This window comes from Lepisma saccharinum, chromosome 20, assembly GCF_977018435.1.
Source record: "Lepisma saccharinum chromosome 20, izLepSacc3.1, whole genome shotgun sequence".
Lineage (NCBI taxonomy): Eukaryota > Metazoa > Arthropoda > Insecta > Zygentoma > Lepismatidae > Lepisma > Lepisma saccharinum.
In genome coordinates, this window is record NC_139248.1 from 24,820,061 (window position 1) to 24,847,935 (window position 27,875).

Sequence of the window (27,875 nt, forward strand, 5' to 3'; positions counted from 1 at the left end):
TTCAGGACACACTTAATTTGTATGGCTGTCAGGGAAGCGTAAAATGTCCAATTGTTGGTAGTCATCCGGCTGCCGTGCGAAGGTTCCTATGTTCGGAGCTGTTATCAATGGCTGTAAGTATATATATATATGTAAACATATTGCAATTGTGTTTGCTTTGCTCGCGCGGTGAACGTAAAAGAGAGAATGCGACACATGAATGAAATATTGAACACGCCACTTTTTGTTTTGATTTGTAACGCAAGAGTGCCCTAAGTGCTCCACCTGTTAGTTGCACCTTCGGAAGTATCGATTTAGTGTCCTAGGTTAGTGCGTTGTTGCGAAGCGTTGGAAAACTTTGGACGTGCACATCTCCAAGATTGAAAAAAGAAGAAGAATGGGGTTACAGGTGGAGAAGGGGGAAGCAGGCCAAGGCACTTATCTAGAAATATATTTCGGGGGGGTTGATTGATTGCTTTTGTTTATTTTCGTCGCTTTTCCTGCTACACGAACACGAGGATGAGTGACGATATGGTGAAATTCATGAAGGACACCCCTAAAGAACACCTATTCCCACGCGGCCGGAAATCGAACCCGGGGTCCTTGGCGACGTCGTGTACACTGCTTACCACTCCGCCACGTAAGTCATTAGCGTGGGTCAAGAGTTTGGCATGTGTCTTAAATTTCGATGAACGCGTGCGTCTCTCTGTGCCCCCAACCTCGACATCCATGCACCAACGAAAGGTAGAGATGACAATAATAAAGATGACTTATGCAGAGTTAGAACAGGTCTTTGATAAATTTTCCCAGTATGATATGAAAATTCTGTTAGGTGACTGTAATGCACAGATTGGCAAGGAAGAGACATTTAAACCCACGATTGGTAAAGAAAGTCTTCATGAATTAAGTAATGATAATAGTATAAGATTAATTACTTTTGCAACCTCAAACAATTTGATTGTGAAAAGTACCACTTTAAAACATAAAGATATCCATAAATATACCTGGTCTTCTCAAGATGGTAAAACTCATAATCAGATAGATCATATTCTCATTGATAAGAGAAGGCATACTAGTATAGTTGACGTTCCTTCACATAGAGGTGCTGACTGTGCCAGTGACGATTATTCTGTAATTGCTAAATTAAGATAAATACCCTCGGTGATAAATCATAAGCAACAAAATCTAAAAGCTCTAAAATTTAATACAGGAAAATTTGCTGATGATAGAATTAAGAAAGATTACCAAATTAAACTGTCAAATAAATTCGATATTTTGCAGGATTTAAATGATGATGAAAATATAAATGAAACAGATGTAAATAAGAATTGGGAGTACATACGTAATGCAATAGAATCAGCAGCTGAAGAAAGTATAAAATACTATAAACCAAGGAAAAGTAAGCCATGGTTTGATAGTGAATGTCATAATCTAATAGAAATAAGAAATCAGGCTGGACTTAGGTAGTTAAATAACTCTGATGATACAAATTTAAGCAATTATAATAGAATAAAGCGAGAAGTTAACCGCACGTTTAGAAGTAAAGAAAGAGATGACTTGAAAAGCAAAATTAACGAAATTGAAACAAACAGCAAAGACAAACGTATCAGAGATTTAAATAAAGGTGTAAATGAATTTAGAAAGGGGTGGCAACCTAAAGTAAACTTGATAAAAGATAAAGACGGTGATTTTCTAGCTGACCCAAGCGATATTTTAAATAGATGGAAGAACTACTTTAATGAACTTTTAAATGTTCATGTAGGAGATAAATCAGACGTAAATGAAGTACACACAGCAGAACCTTTAGTTCCAGAACCTAACTTGACTGTAGTTAAAGATGGTATTAAAAGGCTAAAGAATAATAAAGCACCTGGCATTGATTTAATACCATCTGAATTAATTAAATATGGTGGGAATTCGTTAATATGTCAAATTCATAAATTAATTTGTTTAATATGGAATAAAGAAGAAATCCATCAACAGTGGAAAGAATCCATAATTGTTCCTGTGTTTAAAAAAGGTGATAAAATGAACTGCAATAATTACCGTGGAATTTCTCTACTCTCAACAACATATAAAATATTATCTAACATTCTTTTAGCAAGACTAACCCCATATGCTAATGAAACGTAACAGATCAAGAACAGATCAAATTTTTCACATCAGACAGACACTTGAGAAAAAGTGGGAATATAATCAAAGTGTCCATCAGCTATTCATTGATTTTAAGAAAGCATTTGATTCAATCAAAAGAGATCAATTATATAATATATTAATCGAGTTTGGAATACCTAAGAAGCTTGTTAGTATGATAAAAGTATGCACCAGTGAAACAGAAAATAAAATTCATGATGTGTTAAAACAAGATTCATTATCTCCATTGCTCTTTAATTTTGCCTTAGAATACGCAGTTAGAAAGGTAAAAGAAACTAACGAAGGACTAAAATTAAACGGTGTGATTCAGTTGTTAGCATATGCAGATGATGTAGACTTACTGGGGGATGATGTAAATACAATTAAGGATAATGCTAAAATATTTTTCAAAGAAACTAAAGAGATAGGTTTGGAAGTTAACAAAGAAAAAACTAAATATATGCTTACAGAACGAAACCAAGTGTTAGGTAATAATCAGAATCTAATTATTGATAACAACTCGTTTGAACCAGTTTCCAAATTCAAGTACTAACAAATGGAGGAAATAATAAGCAGGCTTAATTCAGGAAATGCATAAACTTTCGTCTTCTCATTTAATAGCTAAGAAACTAAAAGTTATATACAAAACAGTAATTTTGCCTGTAATATTATATGGATGCAAAACTTGGTCCCTTACATTGAAAGAGGGACATAAATTGAGAGTATTTGAAAATAAGATCCTTACGAAAATATTTTGGTCTAAAAGGGATGAGGATACAGGTGAGTGGAGAAGGTTACATAATTTAGAACTACATAATTTGTATTCATGTCCAGATATTATTAGAATAATTAAATCAAGAAGACTTAAGTGGGCAGGCCATGTGGCACGAATGGGAGAGGAAAGAAGGGTTTACAGGATTCTTGTTGGGAAATCTGATGGTAAGAGACCAGTAGGAAGACCAAGACGAAGATAGAGGGATACTATTGAGATGGGCCTAAAGGAAATCGGTAGGGATGGAAAAGAGTATATAGATCTTGCTCATAATAGGGACAAATGGAAGGCCTGTGTTGCTGCAGCCATGAACATTTGGGTTCAAGAAGGCTAGAGAGTTAGTTAGTTAGTTCAGTGTTATGTAATCTCCGCTCTGATTGGTTTGGTCTCTTTTACTTCGCTATTTTGGCTAATCGCAAAGATGAGGATGAGTGATAACATGATAAAGTTACACCCAGAACGAGGCTCAGCCGGGATACGAACCCAGGGCCCCAGGCGCCGTAGCACACTGTGCTAACCACTCCGCCACAGACGTCGGCTATTATTTTGTATGTCTACCAGTCAATCAAATACAGATATTATATATGTACCCCTGGTAGTTTGTGAGGTACTGACATGTGACAGGAACAGACAAAGCCGTGAAACAAGGGGACTTTTTTCCAGACTGCTGAACGGGAAAGTCGAACTGGACATCCGTCGGGAAGTGGTAGTTTGCATGAACGAAAAAATCATCGGCAAATTAGTTTTCTTAAAACCCTGAGAGAACGCGCTACACCACCGGCTGTGATGAAGAGATATAGCGTGTCGTCCCGAGGTCGTGTGTTCTGCTTGCAAGGTCCAAATAACTGTCATTATGGAAGCCCCAGGTCGTGAAGCTTTCTTGAGGATTTATTCACTTACGTCCTTCAACACTTTCCGTAAGTAAATGTATGTTGTGGAAGAGGTTATGCAAATTTGTTTCAGTCTTCGGACTGCGGAAGTTTATGCAACAGTATATATTTTTATTTTTTAAGCATTTTATTAAAAGGAACTGTACATGTCTTGGAACAGCCGCGGTGCTCGGTAGGTAGGGCGTCTGATCCGAAACATGTCCAAAAGCCATCCATAGAATGTCCAAAACATATACAGAAATGATCCACAGAATGTCCAAAAATAGTCCACAGAATGTCCACAAATGATCCACAGAATGTCCAAAACTTGTTCAAAAATCATCCGCAGAATGTCCAAAACGTCAAAAAATGGTCCACAGAATGTCCAAAAATGATCCACAGAATGTCCAGAACATGTTCAAAAATCATACGCAGAATGTCCAAAACATGTCCAAAAATAGTCCGCAGAATGTTCAAAAATGTTTCACAAAATGTACATAACATGTCCAAAAATGATCCACAGAATTTCCAAAACACGAACAAAAATGATCCACAGAATGTCCAAGACATATCCGGAAATGGTCCACAGAATGTCCAAAAAAGATGTCCTTCCTGGATATCATATGGTCGTCCCCTGGACGATACGGGGGGTATCCAATGGATGTATACTAGACATTCCAGGATATCCTCTAGATATCCAGAATTTCGGTACGAATATCCAGAAGATATTCATTAGATGTCTTTTGGATAATTGTGTGCTGTATGGGAAGGTTACCAGAGGGTGGTGCTGATCACATCACCTCCACAAATGGCCTAGATTGTAAATTACAGATGATTAATAAAAAGTAAAACTATGTAGTACTTATATTTTAAGAGGGGATCACGTTTTCTTTTCTCGTTTGGGAATAATTTTGGAAATTAAGAGACTAGGAAAGAAAATACAGAGATGAGGGGATCACGTTTTCTTTTCGCGGTTGGGAATGATTCTGGAAATAAAGAGACTAGGAAAGAAAATACAGAGATGAGGGGATCCCTGGGTCTGTCCTTTTCATTGCCAATAATGGCTTTCTTGTATATTAGGAATGGATGGTACTAAGATGACACAAGACTCAACACAGTCTCCTCTCACTCTGTCTCGTCTCGATATCTAGACTCTTACCTGTATCCGGAATCTAAAATATATAATACACTCGTATTATAAGCAACAACAATTTAATCAACATACATTCATAGGTTACAGTAGTTGGATTAATCGCAATTTTAATAAATCCATGTTCGTTATAGAACACTATCCTAGATCACCCTATTACTAGGAACTTGACGTTTTCGTTTTATTTTTTCTTTCAGAATCTGATATTTGTTGTTGCAATTCCCTGTAATTTTCTCGATTTAGTGTAAAAATTGGTCTTACAACACAATTATCATCTGTCAAGATTTGTCATGGCAAGTCAACAACAGCATGATGAGAGTCGGTTCATTGGTTCCTTCCACCTGTAAATTGGCACCGCTCATTTTAAGTACAATAAAGGAGAAACCTTATTATTTTGTTTTGGAAATAACATAAATAAAGCTCAGTTAGTATTTGAACAGAATAAGCAAAGTAAAAACTTCATCAGATCGGAAAAAACAAATTGTCAAAAATGAGAGTTCTACCACAGATAAAGATCTGTGGTTCTACGTTAGAGGTCACATAATATAAACTTTATGATTAGTTTTCAAACTAACTTCTAAACTTTTTTTTTAATAAAGTGCGTAAAAGTTCATAACAAAAGAGAATAACTATGCATTTCGGTACACTAAATGTATTAAATGTACAAAAATTATGAAGAACAGTTGTTCTTGATATGGACTTATCCACTGGATCGTGTAGAAGAGTCCCCCAAGGTTAATATAATAATGCTGATTTATGTATAATCATTTTAAAATATATCATGGTTATTGTGATTACAGTAACCTAAGTAAAGAAACGTAAACAATGTAACCTTGAATGTAAAAGAAATATATTCTGTCATCAATTTGTAGGAAATACCTTAGCATGTGTAATAGATTGTTAAAAAAACCTAGAAAATAATAAATAAAAGTGCCTCCGTATAACACCAGAAGACATCATAATGTAATTGCAAGTACAGTTATCAAATCTAACTCTTGGATGGACAAATTGTTGGAGCATGGGCGTATTTAAGGGGGGTTCAACGGGTCCAACCCCCCCCCCCCCTTAGGTCCAGTAAAATTACCAGATTACCTGTTCTATCAGCTTGTTCATAAAAATTTCTTCGCGCTTATTTTATTCTCCTAAATTAGAGACGTACCGTATAGGACGAGATACGGATGGGAAGGAAATTATGTAATTCCACACACCAGATGGGACTGCAGACCAAATGTCTGCAATTTCCTGGTACTTTCGGAATTTCTGCGATAAGAAACTGCATTGGGACTGTCAAATCAGTCCCTCGAGTCTTCTTAAAGGAATTTGGTTTCTAAATAGGCAGTGCAAGAAAATCAGGGAAACACCGTAACATTCTCAAGTTATTTGACACAAGATGGACAGAAAAGCATCAACACTACGTAACGTGACTTGTGGAATTGTATTCACTAATTGTAGTACATTTACAGACTTTACAATTTACTAGCAGAAGATAAATATTTTAGCAAGCTCTTCGGTTTCTTCACTGTGTAACCTGCGGGAACTTTGAAATAACCCCACTTGTAGCTACTAACCAAATTTTTTTCATGCAGTGCAAGATTATGTTGCGCGCCTCAAAAGGTGAACTGTTCAAGTGCTGTGAACATGACAGTATTCTAATAGAGATATTTAAAAAAAAAACTAAGAGAGATTTCTGAGAACTTTAATGAAATTTATTCCAAAGCAGAGAAACTAGTTAGAGACTACGATGAAGAAATAAAGAGACGTAGAACACTCAGCAGTCAAATCTAAAGGAAGAATGCACCAGCTGAGAGCACAAAAGATTATTACAAGGTAAACCTTCGTTGTCCATTTTTGGACCATTTTGTAGTATGGGGGTCACTATTTATATTTTGAGCCTAACAATGAAAAAACAGGAATTTGGCATTGAAAACTGCTTTATTGTTTTTCGAAGTATTCTCCTTTATGGTCAATACACTTTTGCATTCGTTCGAACCATTTGTCAAAGCAGTTTTTCCAATCTTCTTGAGACACCTCCATAATATGGTTTTTGAACGCATCAACGGCGTCTTCCGCCGACGGAAATCGTTGTCCACGCAATTTATTCTTGACATTCAGGAACAAGAAGTAGTCATTGGGTGCCAAATCAGGACTGTACGGCGGATGACCCATCAATTCGATTTTTTGACTGTTCATAAAGTCGGTTGTTAGACGAGATGTGTGACAGCTGGCATTGTCTTGATGAAGAATGATCCGACGGCGTTTGTTTGTTTTCCGTATTTGACCGAAGACCTCTGGCAAACAAATTGTTGTGTACCATTCAGAGTTGACCGTTCTACGTTCCTCTAAAGGCACAGTTGCCACATGACCAGTTTTCCCGAAAAAACAGGCGACCATTTGTTTCGATGTGCTTCGAGCGCGAACAACTTTTGTTGGATTGGGTTCATCTTGAAACACCCATACAGTCGACTGCTGTTTACGTTCCGGCTCATATGCATATATCCATGATTCGTCACCTGTTACAATCTTATATACGTCTTTTGAAGCACCACGATTGTATTTATTGAGCATTTGTTTGCACCAATTGACGCGAGCGTCTTTTTCAGTTTTTGTCAAATTGAGTGGGATCCAACGAGAACATACCTTTCTCACAGCTAAATGATCATGTAATATTTTATATATGCTGGTGGAACTAATGCCTATGGTTGCCTCAATCTCACAGTATGTCACATGACGATCTTGCAGTATTAGGTTTTGCACAGCATCAATGTTTTCTTGAACAACAACTGATTTTGGACGACCTTCGCGAATCTCGTCGGTGAGCGAATGGTGGCCACGATTAAATTCGTTATACCAGCGTTTCACAGTGGCAAAGGATGGGGCTTCATCGCCAAATATGGAAGTAAGTTGATCGATGCACTCTTGTCTTGATAATCCACGTCGAAAATCGTAAAAAATCATCGCACGAAAATGTGCACGAGTTAATTCCATTTTATTGTTGTCGCGCAATCTCCAAGGCAACATAAACAACACAAATGAAGCTATTGACAAAACATTTGAAGTACATTATGGTCAATAATGCCAGACGATTCCGTGCAAACGTCAAATCGCGCCTAACTTCAATCAGTGTTGCAAAGGCTCAAAATATAAATAGTGACCCTCGTAGAATTGAACTCACGTTTCTCTGAACACAGTCAACACATTGCAAAATTGCAGCAACGTATTCCAAAAATGTGAAATATCTATCCCTCATTCATTTGGAACAGTGGGTCAAAATGTTGGATGACCTGGTGGATAGATTGCATTTTGATAGCCTGTCCATTAATAGGCCTGCTATAAGTCCCGGATTTACCGGGACAATCCTGGAATGATATAATTTGTCCTGGTGTCCCTAATAGTTTCTTCGGGATGCACAAATGTCCTGGAATCGGTGGGAGAGAAGAAATGATTAAGACTATACTTTCCTCAACTTTATTTATATTTAAATGGGTAATATTAAAATGCTCATTTTACTAAACAATCTAACTACATTGAACTGCTCCCTTTCGATAATACAAGAGTTATCGAGTTACAAGAAGATGCTGCAAAGATATTTGACTTCACGATAGTGCGGCCGTCTGCTAGCAGTACTGAATTCCAGTTGCAAATCTCTTCCTTGCATAGTAAGCTGTTTACTGTAAACAGTCAGTGCTTGGGTGTCCGCACTGTTCAGTCCGCAGTTCTCAAATAAAGTTTCGACATTGTGAGATAGCAGGTTTGTTCATTGTGGCACCGAAAAGGAATTGCAAGATTAAAAATTTCGAAAGAATATGATAATGGATACGTACAGTTGGATCCATGAGTATTACCGTGTAAATTGTTCATGACTATTTTCATAATTTTTTTCTTCCATCCTATGTGTTTTTTAGAAATGGATGTTTATGCATGCTGGTGCAGGACATAGTGATGGACAATTTGCACGGTAATACTCATGGATGCGACTGTACATACACACAACTTTATCGGGTCCAGCAACCCCCCTCCCCCCCACACACACACTCCCCAACAAGCTTCTGGTCAGCAGTGCCCGGATTTTCATTTATGAAGTATAGCAATCGTAATCATATCAAAAGTTGAACCCCACCCCCTTACGTGAACTATATATACGCCCATGATTGGAGGTAAATGTCCCAGTGTAGAGAAATGAAATTCGACAATAATGTAGGCTAATTTAAGAACTATTATTTTTTAATTTTTTTATTCTTTTTCAATTTTGACCTATGTATTGAATGTATATTTTTATAAGCCTCTTTTATGTTGCTAACCCACTCTGTACAATAGTTTTATGCATGTATATTAAATACACAGTTTTGTATAAAGGTGTATAAGTCTGTTCACAACACTTAAGTAAATACATTTCAATTCAATTAAGTAATATAACAATTATAATTTTAGAATAAGATTGGTTTAGTTTTACTGTATAATAATAATCGTAAGCATGATAATAATCACTATTGTTATTATTTCTAATATTCAAGTTTCGTCATTTGACTAACGCAACCTTTTAAAGGCGCCTATGAAAAACACACTACAAACACAAAGACTAGGGACCATATTTTTATCAACTTTGTAGTCATCGTTACTGTACACAGCATTCAGTCTTACATTAAAACGACCTGGGGCACCCCGGCACCCTTCTATCTTCTGGGATGAAAGTTCCCAGAAGCATTGGCTGGTACATTCGCATGTACTGGTGTAATGTTCCCATTAGCCTAACTCCGAGAAAACTTCCTCATATGCAGCTACTGTTTCCCATGGACACACATGATTCTTTCGCAGGCAACTTTCTTAACTGTGATGTGTGAGCATTTGGCATAATGGTCATCGTAAAATCTCTCTTTAAATTTTGGCATTACGTTACTGAAACTACTTAGCGTATTATGTAAGCTTAGGAACGGATCATTTCAGTAATCTAAGATTGTATCTTTTCCTCGATAAGCTTCCTCTATGAACTCCAACTTCACGTTTTAATGTTTGAACATTTAGTTCCGACAATTTATTGCACTGCAGTAAGTGATATTAAGAATTTCTAAAAGTTCAATGATCCCTTACAGTTCAGTTGCTGTTGCTGTTGCAACTGAAATGCAAATCCTTTGTCTCCAAACTTTAAGTTTGGTTTAACTAAGCAAGTGAAAACTTGATGAAGAGACATTACAAAAGATTCAAGATTTAGATCGTAACGTAAACACACTGAATTAAGCTTTTTGCTGGAGGGAATGCCCACTCAGTGGCGTATTTGTGGTTTCATTTCGGGGAGCAGGGTTTTTTTTGGGTGTGCAAATTTTTATGTTTCCAGTTCAGGGGTGCCCCCAGGGGGGATTTATGACGCGCTTGCGTCATGGGAAATATTTGGGGGGACAAAATTGTATAATTTAGCTACCATAACTTCACACAAAAATGAGGTGATCCTTTCGTTTGATTGACTTGTTAATTATTTTTAGTTATGGTTATTTGATGTTCAGCATCTACTTCATGATTTAACAACATCCACAAGAACACTATTTCCTGTAGCAAACATGAAAGTGAGCCGTGTTTTTTTCTTTCTTTAGTCATTTAATTTCAACTGCAATGAAGGGTTTCGAATGTCATGCACCTCTTGATTGTTGGTTGTTGTAAACAATGCCTGGTGTTTTAATTGTTGTAGTTCCGAGTAGGCTCGTAACGTCCGACATGCGGTGTCATTTTTAGTGTTGAATTATTTCAGGCATGATTTGTTTCTTGTAAGTGTTCCTGAGCTACGACTTAAAGGATAATTGTAAAATACTGTCAGTTTTCGTTGTGTAAAGCATAAGCGCTTTCTGCCCCCCCACAAAAAAAACGCCGAGAATGACGCAAATGTATATTATCAAATATGGTTTATGCCAACCTTTGCCCCTCCCCATTTTTTTTAAAGTTACCGCCTCTGGTGTAAAGTTTACGAATTTCAAAAATTAATTTAAAGAAAAATCAAATTATCGACATTCAAACAAAAATCGATTACTGTGTGTTTATCCAAACTATATCTGGGGGGGGGGGGTTCTGATGAACAATTCTTTTGTAGGGGGATTTTGATGAACGACTTTGGGGGGGGGATGTGTCTACAGCCTTGGGGGGATGGGCACCCCTGCACCAGTTAGTAAACTAACTATTGCCATGCACCAGCTAACAATTTATCAATTGGTATTATATACATGTATGCACATAATATTTAATCACAATTATTCCTTTTATAATAAATAGTTACCAAATTTCATTACACTTTTACAGCATTATATTCGACTTATTAAGATATTTTGTAAGAATATAGTTTACCGAGGATGGAGGTGACGTCAGTAAACAAGGCAGTGTCAGTGGCGCTTGATGTCCACTCCTGTACAATTCCTGTAAACATGGTTCTCTGTAAGTTTCATAAAGTTTGCATTGAAATATGATGTGGTTCGGAGTTGCAGTATATTCATTGCACAAACTGGTGAAGTCACTAAATTCTTGTTGTAAAGGTGAGCTGCGGCGATAGTGTGATTTAACCTGCAGCGCATTATAGTTGTGAGGGAACTCCGGGAGAGTTGAATCTGTTTAAACCAACATTCCTTTGGAATTCTTTCTTGTATAGAATAGTAGGCCTTACCGCATTGAGTGCCAGTGTTTGTCCACAAGCTTTGCCAGTCAGTAATAGTATTTTTTAGTGTATGATTCCAAAACTACGGACGGAAACTTTATTGAAAGCGGCCGTTGGATTGTTTGATTCGCTACATATTTTGCCAAAGTATCTGCTATATTGTTCCCTTCTATTAAAGAATGTCCAAATAAAGTTGATATCATATCCCAATCTCGTTAATTTCAGTGTGAGTATTCTTATGTTAACAATGCACAATTCCGTATGACATGACCATGATGCAAACTGTAAAGAATTTAGCACAGAGTCTGAATCGGTTGCAATTAGAACTGAATTAAACTTCTTCTCTTGTACGTACAGTGGTTCGGCGATCAGTTTAACTGACAACAAATTGGACCTAATATACGAACCCTTGTAATTATCCTGATGTGAATAACACATACAAGAAGCTGTGTCCAGAAAAAAGGTCTAGATCCACCTCTGCATCTAAACCCTCACAGAACTATCCACCCCACACGCACACCTAGCGCCACTCGTGGCTCTTTCTGAAAACTTTCGTGTTGTAGGCAGTGATGTGCAGTAGACTATAAGTTTACGTCTACATGCGTTGTCTACACGTAATCTACGCGTAGATTACATTGAGTTGCAGTTTACATAGACTACGTAGACAATCTAAAGTGCATTAAAATTAATTTTCAAGGGTTTCATGAAAGGAAAGTGACATTTTCAACTATATTGGTTCCTAACGAAATTAAAGTAATACTATTTACAACAAAATTTCTCTTCTCTTCTATTATCAACTATGGAAGAAGATAAATAGTATGCAAAAACAACAACAGATGGCAGTCGTGAGGTAAGAGTGGTCTATTTCCCATAAAACACTAGAATATTTCCTATATTAGGTTTCTTCCTAGGTGAGAAATTGTTCGAATTTGGAAGAAATAGTATGAAAAGTTCTCCACACACATCAGCAACTGATACGCAGTATAATTTTCTTTGAATTCGACGGCGCCCTTTGCTAAGTTATCACCTTTCGCCATGTTGTTTAAATAGATTACGTAATCTACGTGTATAAAATAGTCTACGTGTAGAATGTAGACTATCGTTGTTTACGCGTAGACGCACATCACTGGTTGTAGGACTATCGCGATGTTGAGTGTAGATAAATCAGTGTTGCAAAGCAAGTATTGCTGAAGAGCTTTTTTACGATACTCGGAAGTTACTAAACAACTGTCATTCGAAAAGTGGGTGTTGAAAACGCGAAGGGATTGCATTATCAGTACAGTAGTATGTAAATGAGACCAGAATACAACAATAGTTAAAGTATTTTTTTCTATTCTCACGAAGTGAAAGTCTGTTACGTGTGTTTTTATAGTCGTCTCAAGCGAGGAGGGTGCTAATTCCAATACCGGAGTAAGCAAGAACCATCTCAAACAGATCTCTTCACATCGTCTCGCACCCACAGTAGCCAATGCTTATCTTCAGCCGTAAAACAAATTATGAAAATTTTCCGATTGTGTAAGACCTTCTTCCGTTTCCCAACTCCTGGTTCATTGTGTAACCAAAGGGCCAAGAACCTCTTACACAGACGTAAAAATAGTTCTATCTTAATGCGCTTAAACTAAACTACACTAAACATTAACAAATGCGTGTGTAATTTTTGTTTATATCCAGGGCCTTTGCGGGTTTGTCGAATCTTGAGTTATGTTAATAATACTACTTTATTTTCGTAATATTTTTTTTTAAAAGAATTGATTGATCGAGTTGGTGTTTTGAGTCCAATTTATGCACAGTAAGGCTAATCGGGACTGCACCTACAGTTTTAAAGTGAGATCCGAACCACTATGTGGCTCCACAAAAGTATCGAACCCGGAACATCTTGATTACAAGGCGACGACGCTACCACTGCGCCATCTGGAGGTCTAAAATGGCTTATTGATTGATTGATTTGGTTTATTATCTTTCACTTCGTTGTTTATTATCTTTCAAGTCGTATACAGCTATATATTTGTAAATTCTAAGAGTTACTGATCTACCCTGAAGAGAAAACCCCCGGCAAATTCGCTTTTGGTTTGATTGATAGATTTGTTTCAATTTTCTTCGCTTTTCTACCACTTTTGGCTAATCGTCACGATGGGAATGAATAGTGATAAGATGAAATTCACGAAGGGATAATCACAAACACAGGTGAGCAGGACACAAGAGAAGTTCCACAGAGGGCGCCAGAGCCTCGTTAGTCTGCAAAATACAGTCCAGGGTGTAATATAGTACATGGAAAAGAGGTTGATATTTCGGTTCTTAAGCCACACCCCCACACCCGAAAACCCCCGAACTAAAGTGGATAGTCATTTCTTTCCTGCTCTCGCTTCCCATTCGTCTGCGTAATGAAAAATTCAACCAATACAGTGGAGCCTTGATAATTCGAACCTCAACATCTCGAATTCGTTGATAAGTCGATTTTTTTTTATCCCCTTGAATTGTCCATAACACTCAATACCTCAACAACTCGAATAAAATCTTGATAAGACGAATTTTTGTACAGTTTATGATGCCGTTCGAGCTCAATAACTCGAAGGTAGAGTATGGAAAACCTCTATGAGTCGAAGTTCAATTCTATAACTCGAAGTTTTAGTCGCACGGACCTCAATAAGTCGAAGTGTAGGGTGCGTAACGTGTCACGTGATCATCAATCGTGTAGTCGGCACTTGAACTCCCCAACCCTGACGTGTATGTAACCATCATTGTTAATGTGTTTAGACCTCTATAACTCGAAGTCGGCGATTTTGGCCCTCAATAACTCGAACCTTGGTAAGTCGAAATCATTGATACCTCGATTTTTTTGATTTTTCCCCTCAAGTTCGAGTTATCAAGGTCCCACTGTATTATGAAATATCCACCGATTGGCATAGTTTATTTCAAGTTATAAAAAGCAGAAAGTTTGTTATTTTTATTGTTAATAACAGAAAAAAGTTCAGTTAGTTAGCATTCGAACAGAATAACGAAAGTAAATAATGTGCGAGATCGAAAAAAATTGAATGTAAAATGCAGGAACAATACCATTTAATTCAAAGAATAAATGGTTCTGCAGTTTTTGTTTTCAATTTAAACAATTAAATATTCGTGTAGGATGGTCACACAAGTAAACTTTATGACCAAAAATATTCCCCTAATTTTTAAAACCTTTTCTTGAACAAGGAATGCAAAAGCAAACTTCATGGAAATGTAGAAAGAAAATAATGAGAAAACAGTTGCGCTAAGACCCCGCGAGAGGTTAAGTTTGCAGCAGGTTTAATGCATTAATCCACTCGAGAACGACACTCAGCATCCCCGTGCCAGTCTCGCCCTAACCGCCGAGCTGTTCATATCACAGACAGTGAGAAAATCCGCAGTATCGCAGCGGAACAATATGCGAAAAGTTGCTGCAAAGTTAACCTGTCCCGGGGCTTAGATATTCACTCATCTGGTGGACCTAATACAACATCCTCCCCAAGGATAAAATACAGTCGCCGCAATGGAAATCTTTACATAAGTAAAAAATCTTGTCGGTTCGTGCCGACGTTTTTCTGGTGCTCCCAGAGCCGTTTAGGTGTTACCACGCCATGTGGTAGACTAGCGTCTGCTGCTTTTTTAAGGTCCTAAATAGCCTGTTTTGATTGAAACTTACGCGAATCACAGACATACCTTGTTGAAGCAAAGTCAAGGCACGAGTCTTCTCTTCCATTCATGGACGGCGACAAGGGTGGGCACGGGTGGGCAAGCGCCCACCCGATTGCCCACCCAATCAAATTCACTAAGTAAATACACTTGGGATATGAGAATGTTTCAATAAATAAGTGTATTCTGGTGTTCATTACATGTATATTTTACTCATGAATATTATCTATACTAGAAATGTTCACATATCATCATCCCATAAAAAGCTGTCTTAACTTTTTCATTAGAAAGCAAAAAGAATTACTAGAAAACTTGAAACAAAATAAACTGTCATCAATTTAATACTTCTATGATTAGAAGCAGCTAGTAGGCTTAGGAGGTGCAAAATTATGCAGGGTATGGTCAGGATTTAGGGTGACCTTGAGGGCTGCAGCTCTGGGCCTTCTCTGGGGAAAACTGCTTTGAAAAGTACTGCATATAGAAAAAAGGATGTACTTCGGATGTGATGAAAAAATGTAGAAATACGTATAACTAACCACCTCATGTAGCTTAGCGAAAAGTTATAACTGAAACTGGAGGGGATTGGGGTGGGGTCTTGGTGTTGTAAGCTCCGGGCCTTCACATATAGAAATCCCGGCCTGCGCATGATTAAAATAATCTCTAAATGAACCAATAAAAAACTATCTTAACGTTGCTTCCTCCAGCAACACAATAAATTATTTCGACTTTGTAATTACGTCTACATTGAAATTCCAGAAGTGTCTCTTTGCTGTTTATTACAATTTTTACATACATGTCATCTTCAAATATCTACGTTGTAATAGCCAATCAGTTACCAATAGCCAATTAAAAGAAGAAAGAGGTTGGTAGGAAAGCTTTGTTTTGAGTGCGTCAGAAAACTAATCAATCACGATGAGAATGGTTTAAACTTTAGAAGCATCAGAGGTTCAGCCGAAAAGGTCAACAGAATCTGTAGATGCAGATGAAGTAAAGAAAAAAGGTGTCACGAAGTATCCATTAGAAAATTTTGTTTCTTTGTTTTTAAATCCACTTTTATGCTCAGATAGGCTAATCGGGACTAAACCTACAGTTTAAAGTGGAGTCCGGACCAGTGCGCATTGTGCTCCCACCAGGGGAGGGGGTAATAGAAGCCAGAACCTCTTTATTATAAGGCGACAACGTTATGCCATTGGGGGAAAAATATACAGAAATAACTCACAGGGAAAGTGTTATATTATCACCATAAAAGATGCGTTCATTTAAGAGAGTGTATTGCCAGAAACGAACATTTGAAACTTTCGGAAACAACGTTATTGTTCACGGAGTTAGCTATCTTGATCCAAGAATGAAACAATGTGAAATTGAAACCACCACCTCAACTTTCGAAGGGTATGAACTAACGAAACTCCACTTTTGAAAGAGTAAGTTGTTGCTGATTCGACTGATTTGTTCTATGTGAAGTCACTTTTCTGCTGACTTGGCTAATGGCGACGATGAGGTTCCATGGTGATTAGGTGAAAGTGACGAAGGACGAAAACAAATACACGCAGACACTGAAAATACAACCCACCACAAATTATTATTTTGACTGTGGTTCCAGGTGCCAGAAATTCGTTCACCTGCAGGATTAAAGTTTCCAGGGTATGCTGGGCAGAATAGAGGTTGACATTTGAGCGCTTTCGAAAAGGTCGCGCCATACAACCCAAGTCATCTGTGAAAAAGAGATGAATTACCGGGTGTGGTGATCAATTTCGATGAATTCCTTGTGTCCAAAATCACATTCTACAAAATGTAAACTATTTGTTACCTCAGTGCATGTGTTCATCTAACCATACGTGTGTTACTTCTCCCGCATGAGTAACGAAGACTAACTTCAGAAAACGAATAGCAACTTAACAAATAATCTCTTCAATTCTTAACAGATTTTTCAATGTTACTTTATTACTTTTGGGCGATGTCTTGTCAAAATAGCCTTTCATAAGCCTTGGGATTCTTTATGCAGATTGAAGAAAGAATTGTTTTTCGTGTGTGTGTGTGTGTGGGTGTGTGTGTGTGTGTGTGTGTGTGTGTGTGTGTGTGTGTGTATGTGTGTTAATATTTTTGGCTTTGGTATTTATATAAAATTTCTTGGGGTTCAAATCAAAACTCTATACTTAATAAACCTATGACAGGTTGTAAAAAATTCTGTATATTAAATCAAATAGATTTGTAATTCAATTTATACAAATCTGCAATATTTTTGTGTTTAAAAAATATGAGCAGCACTGCAACAACACACCCTTTCTCTTCAACAACTCTCACAATACTGGCTGATATGCAATGCAAAATCTCTTTATATAGCCTAAACACGGACCGCATTGAAAACATCTGAAACAATAAGTCAATCAGAATATAACACATCATCACATTATGTCATAACCAACCAATCAGAAAACAACACATCCCTAATAATTTATTGCATAATATTAGGTAATACTTTGTTGCAAAACATGATGCAATATAAATAAACCACAAATAGGCCACAAGTAGACCGGAAGTAAATATGTGTGGGTGGGTGTAGGTGTGTGTGGGTGTGTATGAGGGTGGGTGTGGGTGGGTGTAGGTGTGTATGTGGGTGGGTGTGGTCAAGGTCAACGTCAACGTCAGGGTCAACGTCAACGTCAACGTCAGGGTCAACGTCAACGTCAACGTCAGGGTCAACGTCAACGTCAACGTCAACGTCAACGTCAACATCAGGGTCAAGGTCAAGGTCAAGGTCAGGGTCAAGATCAGGGTCAAAGTCAAGGTCAAGGTCAATATGTGTGTGTGGGGGGGTGTGTGTGTGTGTGTGTGTGTACATTCCCAATAAGACATTAATTTTAATCCAAATATCCAGTGGCGGCTATTAGGAGGAACATGGTGGGAAAGTCCCCTCGCCCTCGCCACATTTTGCCACTTGTTGCATCCGCACTATGGCCTCTTAATGCTAAGACTTTTCTACCAAAAAAGTAAACTGTCCTTGCCCCCAAGTCTTGGCACCCGATCGCCGTTACTCCAAACATACATTCGGATACATTTGTCAGTTGTAATAACTTTGTAAGCCAAGAAAAGTTATCATTAACCCCTAAGTTTCAGTCAAAAACTCATATGATGAAAATAAAATGATGAGGAACATGCATTTAAATTACGAGAAAGTAATTTAATTCTTCAGCATTGTCTACCATCATACTTTCTATTACTGTCGCCGGATAGCTATATAAAATTGAGTATGTGCCTTGTATTTTTTGCACTTGAAGGACAAAATGTGATGCAAACGATTCACATTTATTTCACTACATTGACATGAATGAAAGAATGTGATTAGAATGTATGACTGCGCACACACAAACACTTCCTTGAAATAGTGTGTCCATGGGAGACAAAGAAAATGGAACAAGATGCGAGAATAGATTAGAAAAGAAAGAGGAAAGACACCAAACATACACACGTTTGTGCGTGTGAGCCAGTTAAGAGAAATACTTGAAGAATGCAACGAGAGAAAGTGAAAGGGAGAAAGAGGTAACAAGCTGAGAAAGATATAAGAATTCATTAAAGAGTTAAAAAGAAAATATGAAAATTAAAGGGAATAGAAGTGTAGGGAAATCGGGAGTGTAAGAGAGGAGGGGATACATATTAATATATACATACATACATGTATATGTCCCTGCCCACCCTAATCTATCAATATACAGCTTCTGCCCACCCGGTGAAAAATTTCTGGCGCCGCCCCTGCTTCCATTGTCAACTTCTTCCTCCCCATTGTCTTCTTAGGCAGAAACAACGAAATGACGAAACTGCACACTTCTGTAACACAGGCCTGCATAGTCTGCCTTTTACCTACCCACTACCCGCTTGCCCGCGAGGACAGGTATACCTGCTCGCCTGCCCACGGCAACGAGTCGACTTGCGTCTTTACCCGGGTTCCTCTTCTTCAAGGCTCTCTGCGCTTACAAGGTACCTGGGCATTCAACAAGGCCCGGGCGCCTGCAAAACCTGCTGGAAGGAAACAGCCCTCCGGCAGCGTGTCGCTCCAGGTGTTTCATCACCACGTGGAAGGCTGCAGCCAGTGTTGCCTACTTACGTAGCTCCTAAATCCTACGAAGTCCTAGGAGGAGCTCTCTCCTCCAAGGAGAATTTATATACTTAGCGATTTCAGTTCAGCGTAAGCAGTTTTTATCTTATTGCCAGGAAATGCACGCAATATTACAGCTTCATTTATCTAAATGAATGATCGAGCAAACAAAAATCTCCTCACTGAAAACTAATTGTTTTTCATTGCATGGTGCCTTAACCAGGCACGCAGTGGCGCAACCGGAGGGGGCAGGGTGCATTGCTCACAACCTTGGACGGAAATTAAGTCTAGCGGAGGGGTCAGGGTGGGGGTCAAACATTAAAGTACAAGAAAAAACAGGCTGGCAGAATTAAAGAGTAGCAGGGGTAAAGGGTACTCAAGATGGAATTAATTTTCATATTTTTCTTACATTTTCCTTCCAGACGGCCAAGGGCACCTGCAGAGGGGTAATTGCAACCCCTTGATTTCAAATTTTATGAAAGTAGAAATATATTATAAAATATTATACAGTCTCATCAAGTTCAATGCCGTAGCAAAGGGGTAGCGGGAGTCGGCCCTGAGCGCCGAACGATCTAAGTGAGAAAAGTTTTAAAACAGAGAATGCTATAGCGGCCCGTGATATTATTTGCTATTAATGTTGGTTTGTTACGAGTTGGATGAATTGATTATGTAATACGTCGCTCCATGTGAAAATAACATATTGTAGATGGAAATTTTACATGCCATATGTATGTACATTCGGAATGCATTTATCATGCACTTTCTTTCTTTCAAAAACAGTTTGTGTGCTTGTTTTCCATTATTAGCTAATGTGAAATTGACGTGTTGAAAAGAAATATATATAATCCCCTGTTTCAACACAAATGCGTGAGAACCGACTTCTACCCCCTTTTTGCATGATTTATGAGGATAATAATGCCTTTCATGCTACTTTATTACTATTATTGTTATTGATGGCACGTTTATCCAAGTACTTGCCCCCCCCAAACGAGGCTGGCTACGGCCCTGGTGTTCGCAGTAGAACAGTGTGCAGTGTGGTTGTTCGACTCGCGACCTCAGCGTCGAACGTGACATGTTTCAGTCCTGCCCTATATCACTATATATACGTATATTGGTTGTTTACGACATATACTTATGGATCCTGTGCCACGAAAAACCTATTTCAATGTGTGTGTGGGGGGGTAGCAACATTCGTAAATCTCATTTCATTGGTGATGTGGCTTACGATGCTTTGAGTTCCCTTTTTTAAGTAGTGAAAATCTATTGCAGTTGGCAACACTGCAGAACGGTGTGGGCCCGGTGCAGTTTCTACTCGAAGCAACTACGTCATGCAGAGGGAGGGGTCTGCAGTTGATTGAATGAACGCACTGAGACCTACTATATTCCTTTCCCGGATTCTCTGGAGTAAGAGAACGCGAACGCGTTCTGTGCGCATGTTGAAGGGTGTGCGCCTCGTCCAATGAACGCGCGGATGGGAGGGGCATCCACGGGAGGGGGCGACTCGACTGCTCATTCGCGGTCCAGTAGTTCTGTAGTAAACATGTCAGCTCGCAAGTCTAGGGGAACTCTGCATTCAGGAGAGTGCCTCATAGTGTTGAATGTGTTCGAGAACAACTTGTTTGAAAAGTTTAAAACACATGGCTTTGTTTTTTCACAAATGTTTAAAACAAAGTGTTTTAAACATGTTTTTCAGACTTGTTTAAAACACATTTTGGTACATGATGTTTCATAGTTTGTGGTTATTTGCATGTTTTTTGAAAATGTACGTTTTAATTTTTTTCTGTTCTTCGTAGCATCAAAAGACAAATAAATGTGCAATATTATTTGTTATTTTTGTAAAACAATATACTGGCCATTGTTAAGAATAAAAGATGAAATTGGCATCAGAAAGCGTTTTGCTTTACGGCCGTTACACCGCGCAGCACTTCATTGCTTTCATCAGGCACCCTTCCCCACCTAGTCTGGCTCCGCCCACAAGCTTTCCCCTCTGCGCGTCGCTACTCCAGAGAATCTGGAAAAGCAGTATAGGTATCTTACGACTGCGGGTACCCGGCGGGTTTTCAATACCTGCCAAGAACGATCTGGGCAGATGGTCAGGCAAGGTGCTCAAGCGAGGGTGTTGCGCAGGTTGCATGGCATTTCAGGAGCGATGTCTCGCGAACGGGTCTGCTCCAGGTCTTGTGCAGGCCTCTGAACACAGAGAAATTGTTTGCTCAGGATACCACAACCGCGACTCCTTTTTCACTGGTTTCCTTGTAAAGACTGTTAGCCAAAGCAAAACCACAACACTGTCGGTTGTTGTTCACTGAACAATCACAAGATTAAAGACCCCTCCAAATTTGTTTATTTTGGAGTATAACAATGGCACAGTTGGCTCGCGCAATAACCATGTAAAGGTTTCAATTGCCTTCAAATGTAAAGATATCCATTGCGGCGACTGTAATAGTAATAGAAAATAGGGCTGAGCCGATACCAGTACTATCACCGATTCCGTTACCGATGCTTGTAAATTGTAAAAAAAAAGTAACCCTATAGCGCTACAGCCCAATATTGGGCCAAGGCTTACCTACCAACTGCTGGCCTCCCTCCCACGCGGGCCACCAGGGGGGCGTGGAGATCTGCAGCCAGACTAGGGGGACGGGTGGTCGGCCCGACCAACCCCCAGCCGTTGTAGGACTTCGCTACCGGATTACGTTCACTCACTCGGAGCTCCCCAATTTCCTCACGATGGTGGGTTGCCACCGGTCCTATACGCAGGCCGAAAATTCCCGGAGACTGAACCCGGGATCGAACCTATGCCGTCCAAAGCAAGATGCCTTATACCGCACGGCCACGGAGGAGGACTTGTAAATTGTAATACTTAAAAAAAATTCAAAATATTGGTAAATATTAGTGTGTTAGTATTCCACTCTAATTTATTGATTGATTGATTTGGTGTTTTAAGTCCCATTATGCACAGTAAGGCTAATCGGGACTGGACCTACAGTTTAAAGTGAGATCCACTCTACATATATGCCGAAAAAGTATCAGCAGGTGTCGGTAAATAAATTCCAATGATACTTTCCAATACCACTGGTATCGGCCGATACCGATACATCGGTATTGCCTTAACCCTAATAGAAATAAAACTGGTATATTTTTATGAGTTTATAATCGTTATTATTGGACAATAACAATCATAACCATTATTGTTATTTATAATATTTAAGTTTTATCAATGGCCTGCCCCCTCCCTCTACAAAAAATTCTGGTGACGCCCATGGAAATAGCTTATGGATTTTATTATTTTGCAGCCCCTTGATGTTGATTAATGGAGTTAAGAACACGCATTGTTGTTCCTTCCTAATGATTGTCTTGCAAGTTCGTTCACGCTCAAGCGTTTCAACACATGCTATCTCCTTTCTTTGTTAACCCCAAGTGTCCAATAACCTGTGAAATTGCAGCTTAGGGAATCTTTGATCCGTTAACACTTGAGCGCCCGAGCGTAGACTCTTCACCAACAAACTTGTCGCCATGAGACACATTTGAAGGGAGTTGCCATGTGTCTTGTGCATCGTGTGAATTGTCGTTCGCTGCTTCCTTTGTTTGTTTGACGCTTCACGTGTTTACATGCCGAAAACTTTTCAGGCAGTTCCGCGATGAAATGGATGGATTCTCGACACGGTAAATTTCCTGAACGTGAACCAACGGATATAATCAATTCCCGCCATGTCAATATACCTTATCCCTGTTTTGGAGTAAGCATGTTCTAAACTTGGGTCTTCCTGGTCAACTTTGTCTTTAAGGATTCAGATCGTGTCTCAGGTATAGAATGGTAGGCTGGGAGGGTTCATGGTTATTGTTAATACGAGGGTGGGCTGAAAAGTTCTCGACCCTACCCCTTCGCACAATCACTGGCGTACGCAACATTTTCTTTATTTTTTGTAGGGGGTGGAATTGTGCTTCGTTCTAGGGGAGCGGGATACATAATAAATTATTTCGTATATTTGGAGCTTTTCACTTTATTTAAATTGTACTCGAGGACGTTAATCGGTGATCTTTGTAATGGGTTTTGCATTTAGGCTACATTTTTTCGAGTCCTTAACACATAGATTTTCATTTGAATCTTCTCAAAATTTCATGAGGGCTGTGGCCTAATCAGCTCCCCCTGCATACGTCTGTGCCCACAATATATATGGAATTTTGTCATTGTCGCTGTAAAGTGTGTCATTTCGTAGTGTAGTGTGACAATTTGTAGGATCATAACGCTAGTTTTACGTGTGTTTTAAACCTACGCCCGTGGCGGAGTGGTTAGTACAGCGCGCTACGGCGTCAGGGGTCTCGGGTTCGAATCCCGGTCTTTGTGAGCGTCCCTTCTTCAGTTTCATCATATCAGCGATTAGCTAAAACTTGCAGAAAAGGGGTCTCACCGTCATCGCCTTGTAATCAAGGGGTCACGGGTTCAATACTCGGTGGAGATCCCACTTTAAACTGTAGATCCAGTCCCGATTTTTTGTAATTTATTTATTGAAATGTTTCCAGTACAGCAGAAGCCATTTTAAACCAGAAAGAAACAACAGTAAAACAATAGATTAAGATTAAAAACATTAAAAAAGGATAACATAAAATAAACAAAAATAAACAAGCCAAAACAGTACCAAAGTAAACAGATCAGTTTCACAAAAGCATTGCTTATGTACAATTTTTTCTATGTTGGTGATAAAAGATGAATATGAACTGAATATATCTATTTGGTTTGAGATGATATTGAACTGATTCGGTAGCCTATGGAATAGTGAACGTATGAGTGAGAGCCTGGGAGTTGTAGTGTGTGACTTAAAACACCAATCAAACAATTAAAGTTACAGAAAAGGCAAGTAAAAAATACATATTCAATCAATTATTGTTAGCTTCCAGTATAATTACTAATTGCTATTAATTGCTTGTGCTTTCAAAGAACTCGTACAAATGCAAGACCACTCACCATGTTTGCATGAAACCTACGTTTGGCAACATCAGCTTGCAGACAACAGATCACTCAGTGGCGAAAACTGTACACCAGCATAACCTTCTGGCCCATATAACAGTTAGTGTAGAAGACCAGTTATCATTCAACCTTTTCCTCTTGCAGGTGCTTCTAAGATGCCTACAGCCGCTCTTCTCCTGTGCTTTGTCAGCTGGGGTCTTTCCAATGCAGAGAGTAGCGAACCAACCTTCTGCTCTGAACAAGAAGTTCAGAGCCAGGAGCAGGCCATTTGTGGCCAGACCAGCGCCAATGCTTCTGTGCTAGAGACCGACGTGGTGCTGGACGATGAAGCTATTGCCTTTCTCCTGGATTACGCCCTCTGGAGGCAATGGGAGAGCGTCGTTATCTTCTACGATGACCACAAAGGTAAAGTGACAAATTTTTACGAAATGTTGTTGTCGTTCAATTGCTGTTTTCAACTCTACCTTACGCACAGAGAGGCTAATCGGGACTGAACCTACAGTTTAGAGTCGGATCCGAACCACTATGTTCCTCCACGGGTATCGAACCCGGAACACCCTGATTACATGGCGAATACGTTACCTAGACTAATGTTTGTGTGTGTTTATTTTTAAAATGGCTTATTTGAGTTGGTGTTTTAAGTCCACCTTATGCACAGTAAGGCTAATTGGGACTGGAGCTACAGTTTAGAGTGGGATCCGAACCACTATGTACCTCCACCGGGTATCGAACCCGGGACCCCTTATTTACAAGGCGACGACGCTACCACTGCGCCATCGGGGAGGCCTAAATGGCTTATTGATCGATTCATTTGGTTTATTTTCTCTGTCACTTTTGGCTAATAGCGAAGATTAGGGTGAGTGATGATATGATGAAATTGATGAATGGACACTCACAAAGAACACCCATGTCCAGGCTGGGGGATTCGAACCCGAGACCTCTGCCGTCGTAGCGCGCTGTGCTAACCATTCCGCCGACGGTCGTTGAGATCGAACCTACGACAGACCCGTTACTACAAATCCGAGGTTCTAAGTAACTACTGCGAGAAATTTGTTCGCCTCAAGACGAAAGAAGAGTTGCTCTCATAACGTAATGTGCAAATAAGTATAATACTGGTGGCGATTGGGTGCCAGAACTGGCTTGGTAGACAAGGCTAAGCATTAACAGGGCATGTTGTGGGGGCAAAAGTGTGGGGTCAACTACCACCCTCTCTAATCGCCATCACTGAAGTATAGCTAAAAGCACCAGAAAATAGATAATGTCCAATATACATTGCATACTAATAAAGAACCATGTTTGTTAACATTCAAAACATTAATAGATTCGTTGGAATTATTCTGCTGCTACATTTGATACGATGGGCAGAGAGATACCATACATAGCGATGTTTATTGACACAATCACGGTATTTAATCTCGTAAACAAAAGTACTTGGATTGGATTGATTTGGTGTTTTAACTCCACTTTATACACAGTAAGGCTAATCTGGACTGGACCTACAGTTTAAAGTGAGATCCGAACCACAATGTGCCTCCACCGGGAATCGAACCCGGGACCCCTTAATTACAAGGCGACGACACTACCACTGCGCAAAAGTACGTGGGGAATGCAGTTCTGGATTCGAATAACTGGTGCGAGTAATAGAGGTACTGTTTCTTGCTAAGGGTACTATACGATTAATCTAATGACTCAATGAAACTTGTACTTGCAGGATTTGGACTGGCAGACAAGTTGGCCCTAGCAGACGCATTTAGTGAAGCCGGGATTTTCATGTCCTTTCACTCTTTCCAGCGACCGCAGTTTCCACTTTCCGTCGCAGTGCGGCGCCACTTTCTAGGAATTGTAATTTTGTGTTCGGGAGTTACTTTCGAAGACTTTCTGCATGAGGTATGTATTGCACTTATGTGGATAAATTATGGTTTAATACAGACATAATGCTTTTGTACATGCTGCTCTTCGATAATTAAACTGTACTTGATAAAATGCCGCGTCTTGATAAAGGACGGAGAAGCAATATAGTGAAATTACATCTACGTTCAAAAAGAGATTTGGTGTTCAATGTGTTCTTTTAAAGTTTGCAAGTTCGTAGTAACCAAAGGATCTATCATAACAGTAAAATTCTACGTACTCAAAAAGTGCAGCGAAGACGAGGCTTTTGTCACACTATGCCTGGAAACCCACAACAAAGAACTTATTGAATGATTTTTTTTTTGTTTTAAGTCCACTTTATACAACCCAGGACTTAAGGGGAGACATGCATACATAAAATTGCTTCACAAAAACACACATGAACAAAACTGCAAGGACAGCACGATCAGAGCGATGCGCTTGCAGGCGTTGATACTGCAATTCAGACGAGCGGCGAACGGAACATGCGCCGTTCTTCTCTGCGCATGCGCAACGATGGGCTGGGCAACATGCTTTATCTCTTCGTAATCTTAATCGAATATCGTGCCAATATATGAATTGCTATTCTTTCAATTTTGAAGAAACGTTTGTATATGGATAGGGAATGATGAGTGCAGTGATGCAAAGTCGATATCTTATTCGCTCACTGCACGTATACAACGCCTAAAACTACATAATTTTTCAAGGTATAAAACAACATAAATAATTTATTATTTTAATAGAAACTAAAGAAATATAAATGGAAAATTGCAAGAGACATCACTTTATGAAATGACAGCTTCCCACGAGGCTACTAACAATTACAATATTAACGTTTGCGTCTGTTTATGGATTTAGAGGCAAGATTTAATAGCATAGCTTTATCAGTAAACCCATGATGCACAAGACTTAGATAGAGCAAAATTATTTTAATTTTTAATAACAGCAGTAGCTATTCCCCTACAACGTTTTTAAAATCCCTCCTCCATTTCTTTAGTTTGTCTGCTCTGCTCAATTCCTTGTGGGAATAAAAGGATCCCGACAAGTACTGTAACAAGTATCGTGTGATGCGAAAACTAGCAGCTGAGCCAGTACCACCCAACTAGTCCATATCCAGCAGGATTTCTAGCCTCGTGTGAATCAGGCACAATATCCCATGGACGTCCAATGCGTGGATATGATTTGGACATTGTGGATATCCCTTGGAGATTTGTGCTATATGGGTTCACACACACAAGGAAGTGGAAGCATGCAAGATTACTGTAGCGTTGAAAGAGGGGTGGAAATGAAGTAGACATTTGTCATCAAATACGCAATAAAATATTTTACAGGCTTGCATTACTTGGCATTCTATCCTTAAAAAAAATAGTGATACGGGGAGAATCGAACCGGGGACCCTTTGTGTGGTGAGCAGGTATCATAGTTACCGGACCACACCGTCCTTCTTGATTTATCACTTATATGCTCCTACCCATGTGTTGAAACCATATTTCACTATTCTATCTGCTATTCATACAAGGGTTGATCAAATGAAAAAGTACAAAACGACACTGTCGGTGTAAATGAATACTTTATTCAAAGTATCCTCCATAGGCCTGAGCACATTGATCCCATTGATGAACGAGCCGAATGATTCCTTTTTCCCAGAATTCGTTTGGCCGTGACGCGACCCAGTCCTTCACAGCGTCCTTGAGTTCATCGTCCGAGGTGAAGAGCTTTCCTTTGAGATGCTTTTTCAGGGGACCAAACA

General features: G+C 39.2%; 1 protein-coding gene across 1 annotated transcript; it reads left to right on the plus strand.

Moving 5' to 3' along the window:
- On the plus strand, positions 1-27,231 carry LOC146003388 (uncharacterized). The gene is made up of 4 exons (XM_083141669.1): positions 1-113; positions 24,383-24,643; positions 25,950-26,125; positions 27,160-27,231. The coding sequence occupies exons 1-4, from the start codon at positions 89-91 to the stop codon at positions 27,229-27,231; spliced, it is 534 nt and encodes a 177-aa protein (XP_082997795.1). The 5' UTR covers positions 1-88.
- Positions 27,232-27,875: the final 644 nt, after the last annotated feature.

What these genes read in the sequence shown, in the direction of transcription:
- LOC146003388 (XM_083141669.1), top strand. Translation starts at nt 89, where the DNA reads ATGTTCGGAGCTGTTATCAATGGCT. An exon ending in CGGAGCTGTTATCAATGGCT is followed by an intron (nt 114 to 24,382) that starts GTAAGTATATAT and finishes TTCCTCTTGCAG; the next exon opens with GTGCTTCTAAGATGCCTACA. An exon ending in CTTCTACGATGACCACAAAG is followed by an intron (nt 24,644 to 25,949) that starts GTAAAGTGACAA and finishes TTGTACTTGCAG; the next exon opens with GATTTGGACTGGCAGACAAG.